The 5,217-nt window shown below is 54.3% G+C and overlaps 1 protein-coding gene across 2 annotated transcripts; it reads left to right on the top strand.

Moving 5' to 3' along the window:
• The first annotated feature begins 528 nt into the window (after positions 1-528).
• LOC138814946 (3 beta-hydroxysteroid dehydrogenase type 7) lies at positions 529-5,169 on the top strand. 2 transcript variants are annotated; one of them, XM_070004087.1, is made up of 7 exons: positions 529-607; positions 849-1,091; positions 1,315-1,470; positions 1,707-1,815; positions 2,141-2,240; positions 2,575-2,737; positions 3,904-5,169. In XM_070004087.1, exons 2-7 carry the CDS (start codon positions 926-928, stop codon positions 4,317-4,319), a joined length of 1,110 nt encoding a protein of 369 aa, XP_069860188.1. In that variant the 5' UTR covers positions 529-607; positions 849-925; the 3' UTR covers positions 4,320-5,169. The 2 variants fall into 2 exon arrangements, with proteins under 2 accessions (XP_069860188.1, XP_069860189.1); XM_070004088.1 differs by lacking the exon at positions 529-607 and having other exon boundaries at positions 619-1,091.
• Positions 5,170-5,217: the final 48 nt, after the last annotated feature.

Genomic DNA, 5,217 nt, shown 5'->3' with positions numbered 1-5,217 from the left:
GGCCTCGGTCGTTATCTTTGGGGCGGGGATATGGGGGTTGAGGACATGGCGGGTCAAGAAAAGGAGGGAAAATGGGTGGTCTCATTTGCAGTGGGTAGGAGGAGCCCACAGGCAAGAGCCCAGATTTGCAGACCAACACCACTGCTTTGGACGCATCACCTGACAGGCTGTAACAGCCATGCCAGGAATCCCCCACCAAGGCCAGCCAGAGTTGGGCCAAGGTCAGGCCTTCCTTCCCTTCCCAACACCACAGCTGCTGCTGGGCCTCCAGCCCCTTGGGAAATCTAGCAGGAGGGAAGAACTGAGGTCATGCAGCGGGAATGAGGTCGCCCTGCTGCCTTCATCCTGTGACCCCCAAATCCAGCACCCCACCCAGCAGGTTCTGGCTCCAATCTTCAGAGAGCTCTGGGTCCACGAGGGGGCGCCCTGTGGCAGGGAGTGTGGGGTAGAAGGGGTGGAGGCTGGACTGAGGGACGTTCCAGGAATGGGCCCGGAGGGAGGAGGAGGCGGAGGAGGAGCAAGCGGAAGGAAGCCGGTGTGACTGGCCGGCCCAGGAGACAGCTCCCTCCCAGTGACCACTTTGGGTTCCCTGGGACAGTGGCCACAGGTACATAGAGCTAATACCAAGGCTCCCCTTGGTCATTCCTCTCCTTCCTCCCCTCCTCCAGCTGTCTGCCTCCCCCTTTTCTACCCTCCTTTTCTACCGCAAACCTTTCTCAGCTACTTTGATCCTGTGAGCAGTGGGTGGGATCGGAGGTCCGATTCAGCCTCTACCCGAATAGGTGAAGGCTGCAGGAACAGCTCTGTCTCCTCCTCTCTGCCCAAATTGCTGTGCTCTTGTCCTCTAGACCACCTGGCCCCTTCTTGAAATCCACGTGGCTGGGGCAGCTGACAATTACAGGTGAGCCAGACTCCGCCTCTGGGCATGGCAGAATCTGCACAGGCCCCGAAGCTGGTGTACCTGGTCACAGGTGGCTGTGGTTTCCTGGGGGAACACGTAGTACGCATGCTGCTGGAACGGGAGCCAAAGCTCCGTGAGCTGCGGATCTTTGACCTGCACCTGAGTCCATGGCTGGAGGAGCTGAAGACAGGTGATTTGGGTGGGGGGGGGGGTTGAAGGGAGGAGGATGTTTCCCCCATTCCCTCCTAAGCCGGGATGCACCCAACCCCTGGTGGAAAAGATGATAGCTGTTTACATTTTCCAGTCTACAAGGCTGGGATATATGAGTCATATTGGGAAGTTGTAGCTCCAAGGGTGTTGACCAAAGCCAGCTGATGGCGCCCAGCTGACTTTGCCTTTGCCTTCTCCACCAGGGCCTGTGCAGGTGACTGCTATCCAGGGAGATGTAACCCAGGCCCATGAGGTGGCAGCAGCCGTGGCTGGAGCCCATGTGGTCATCCACACTGCTAGTCTAGTGGACGTGTTTGGGAGGGCCAGTCCCAAAACCATCCACGAGGTCAACGTGCAGGGTGAGATGAACCCTGTGTGGCTCTCACATGTGACATTTGGCCTGTTTGTTCTCCGCCCTCTGACTGTTGACCTCTTGTGAATCTCCTGGGACAGCCAGTCCTGTTGATCTAATCCTGCCTCCCGTTACTCTGTTCCCACCTGCCCCAGCCTGGATGGTTCTCTTTAGATCTGGGATTGGGTAGGGAAAGATGCCGAGGGCGGAGCCACAGCTGGGCTGCATCCCCTCCTCCCACAGGCACGATGAATGTGATCGAGGCTTGTGTGCAGGCTGGAACGCAGTTCCTGGTCTACACAAGTAGCATGGAAGTTGTGGGGCCTAACTTCAAAGGTCATCCCTTCTACAGGTGAGCTGAGGACACCCCCCACCCCACTTTTAAAGCCCATGTCTAGCTGGGTGCCAGCAGCTCATGCCTGTAATCCTAGCTACTCAGGAGGCTGAGATCTGAGGATTGTGATTCAAAGCTAGTCTGGGCAGAAAAGTCTGTGACTCTTCATCTCCAATCAACTTGCAGCAAAAAGCTCAAAGTGGAGGTGTGGCTCAAGTGGTAGAGCACCATCCCTGAGTGGGGAAAAACTCAAGAATGGTGCCCAGGCCCCGAGTTCAAACCTCAGCATACATGAACATACACAAAAAGCCCTTTTGCTTTCCATTCTTCCTTCCCTCCTTAGGGGCAATGAGGACACCCCATACGAGGCAGCACACAGACACCCCTATCCTTGCAGCAAGGCCCTTGCGGAGCGGCTGGTCCTGGAGGCCAACGGAAGGAAGGTGAGACCTTGAGATACCACTTTAAATTGCTGCCAGGCAGAGCCTGCCCCCAGACTTGTGTCCATCATGGGGTTCAGAGAGGGAGGCCGGCCCTAGGTCCTAACCATTTCTTTTGTCGGTCGTGGGGCCTGAACTCTGGGCCTGGGTACTGTCCCTCAGCTCTTCAGCTCAAGGCTAGCACTCTACCACTTGAGCCACAGCGCCACTTTGGGCTTTTTCTGCTTATGTGCTGCTGAGGAATCGAACCCAGGGCCTCATGCATGCAAGACAAGCACTCTACCACTGAGCCACCTTCCCAGGCCTGGTCCTGACCGTTTGTGACTTGTGTCCCCAGGTCCGTGGAGGGATGCCTCTGGTGACATGTGCTCTGCGTCCCACGGGCATCTACGGTGAAGGCCATCAGATCATGAGGGATTTCTATCGTCAGGGCCTGCGCCTGGGGGGTCGGCTCTTCAGGGCCATCCCAGCCTCTGTGGAGCATGGCCGGGTCTATGTGGGTAAGCAGTAGGCCCAGCAGCTTGTGTGTTTCTGTGTGAGTATGTGTGTTCATGTTCATGTACTGGGGCTTTAACAGAGGGCTTGGATACTGTCCCTAAGCTTTTCTGCTCAAAGCATTCTGGCACTTAAGCCATACCTCCATTTCCAGCTTTTGCTGGTGAACTGGGGGCAGGGGTGGGGCAGGAAAGCTGGTTAATTCAAGAGTCACAAACTTTTCTGTCTCGGCTGGCTTGGAACTGCAACCTTCAGATCTCAGCCTTCTGAGTAGCTAGGATTACAAGTATGCGCCATCAGCACCTGGCTGGGCTTAGCAGGTTGGTTTTGTTAGTCTGGGGGCTTGAACTGAAGGCCTTACTGCTGTCCTTTTTTGCTCTAGGCTAGCACTCTAGAGCTTGAGCCACAGCTCCACTTCTGGCTTTTTGGTTGGTTAAATGGAGATAAGAATGTCTCATGTATTTTCCTGCCGGAGGAGCTCAGCAGTTTATGAGAATCTAAGAACAATGCAGAAAAACCTGCTCTGGAAATGGACAGGAATCATGGGTTCTAAAAGGAACAGTGTGTATCCTGGCTGGGGGGGGAGAGGGGGAAAGAGTAGTAGATCACGATTATGGGATGTCATCTGCTTGGGCCACAGAGGAAAGAGGATCTATCTAGGTTGGGAAGACTGACATAAAAAGCCACAGACTGGGATTGTGGCTTAGTGGTAGAGTGCTTGCCTAGCATGCATGAAGCCCTGGGTTCCATTCCTCAGTACCACATACACAGAAAAAGCCAGAAGTGGTGCTGTGGCATAAGTAGTTGAGTGCTAGCCTTAAACACATAGAGGCTCAGGGACAGAGCCCAGGCCCCGAGTTCAAGCCCCAGGACTAGCAAAAAAAAAAAAACAAACAAACCCAAAACCCCCCAAAAAAGCCTACCATAGGCTAGAACAGAGACAAATGTAACCCCGGGACCTGAGCACAGTTCTCGGTTGCCTTGGAGAACAAGTAGCTTCAAAGGCTGGGAGGGAGGGCAGGGGAGAGCAAAGCAGCCTCTTCCAGGCCATAGCACGAGGTGGACAGGATCTCAGCATCACTGCATGGACTGACCCTGGAGAGCAATGTCCACGCAGTGGCAGGGCACACCAATAGTCACCGTGCCACCCCATCCCTATTCCCATTGGCAGGCAACGTGGCATGGATGCACGTCCTGGTTGCCCGAGAACTACCGCTGAGAGCCCCACTCATGGGTGGCCAAGTCTATTTCTGCTATGACAAGTCACCCTATAAGAGCTACGAGGACTTCAACATGGAATTCCTGGGCCCCTGTGGACTGCGGCTGGTAGGCACCCGCCCACTGTTGCCCTATTGGCTGCTCTTCATCTTGGCCACCCTCAACGCCCTGCTCCAGTACCTGCTGCGCCCACTGTTGCTGTACGCACCCCTGTTGAACCCCTACACACTGGCTGTGGCCAACACCACCTTCACTGTCAGCACCAACAAGGCACAGCGCCATTTTGGCTATGAGCCTTTGTTCTCATGGGAAGATAGCCGGAGACGCACCATTCGCTGGGTGCAAGCCATAAAGGGTTCAGTTCAATGACAGCAGGTCTGGGCTCTGGTGGCCATCACGTTCTGTCCACCTGAGTCCTCACGTGGATGGACAGAGTGGCTGTGTTACAGGAGCTGAGGGCCCTGGTACCCGACTGGCCAACTCGGAGTCTTCTCTCTGCAGTGGAAGACCACGAGGCTGCCAGGAGTCTGTACTTTGCTACCTCTGAGTTCTAGGACAGGGCTGGGGACAAACAGCATCTTCCCTCTTGGCCTAGGCTTGCTGGGTGGTTGCAGGGAACTGGATCCTAAATGATCTCATGACTCCATCTCAAGAGTGGCTTTCTGAGCAGAAATGGCTGAGGTTCCACAGGCTTTGTGCTGATCTTCTGACATCTAGGTGCCATCTTTAGGCTTGGATACAGAGTGAAGAGGATACTTTGTCCCTCTCAGGAAGATTATAGTCCCCTTATTTTTGAAATGATCGCCTTTAGATTTTTTTCCTACAAAAGCCCCTCATAGAAAAGCTAGGGAAATGAATATATTACTCTTTTCTTTCTTTCTTCGTGTGTGTGTGTGTGTGTGTGTGTGTGTGTGTGTGTGTGTGTGTTTCTTTCTTCGTGTGTGTGTGTGTGTGTGTGTGTGTGTGTGTGTGTGTGTGTGTGTGTGTGTGTGTTTGCCAATACTGAGGCTTGGACTTCGGACCTAGGCACCATCCCTTAGTCTTTTTGCTCCAGGCTAGCACTCTACCAGTTGAGTCATATGAGTCATACCTCTAGTTGTAATCGATGCCTCTTCACCTAAATGCAGCTTTTGCAATCATGTTAGCAGTCTGCCCGCAGGGTTCCAGTAGTGCTGTACCTAGCCAAGGGGCTGGATTAAAATCCTTTTCCAAGCATGTGTCCATCTGTCAGTCCAGCTCCTCTGTCTGCCCACCCTTCCCCACGGCG

The sequence above is a fragment of the Dipodomys merriami genome, unplaced genomic scaffold (genome assembly GCF_024711535.1).
Source record: "Dipodomys merriami isolate MVZ:Mamm:240054 unplaced genomic scaffold, mDipMer1.0.p SCAF_62, whole genome shotgun sequence".
NCBI classification, from domain to species: Eukaryota; Metazoa; Chordata; class Mammalia; order Rodentia; family Heteromyidae; genus Dipodomys; species Dipodomys merriami.
Note: the sequence above shows the minus strand (reverse complement) of the source record. Positions and strands in the feature narration are given on the sequence as shown.

Bases quoted from the DNA above. Each gene is read 5' to 3' on its own strand.
- LOC138814946 (XM_070004087.1), top strand. From the start codon at position 926: ATGGCAGAATCTGCACAGGCCCCGAAGCTGGTGTACCTGGTCACAGGT. The intron at 1,471-1,706 runs GTGAGATGAACC...CTCCTCCCACAG, and splicing joins CCACGAGGTCAACGTGCAGG to GCACGATGAATGTGATCGAG. The intron at 1,816-2,140 runs GTGAGCTGAGGA...TTCCCTCCTTAG, and splicing joins AAAGGTCATCCCTTCTACAG to GGGCAATGAGGACACCCCAT.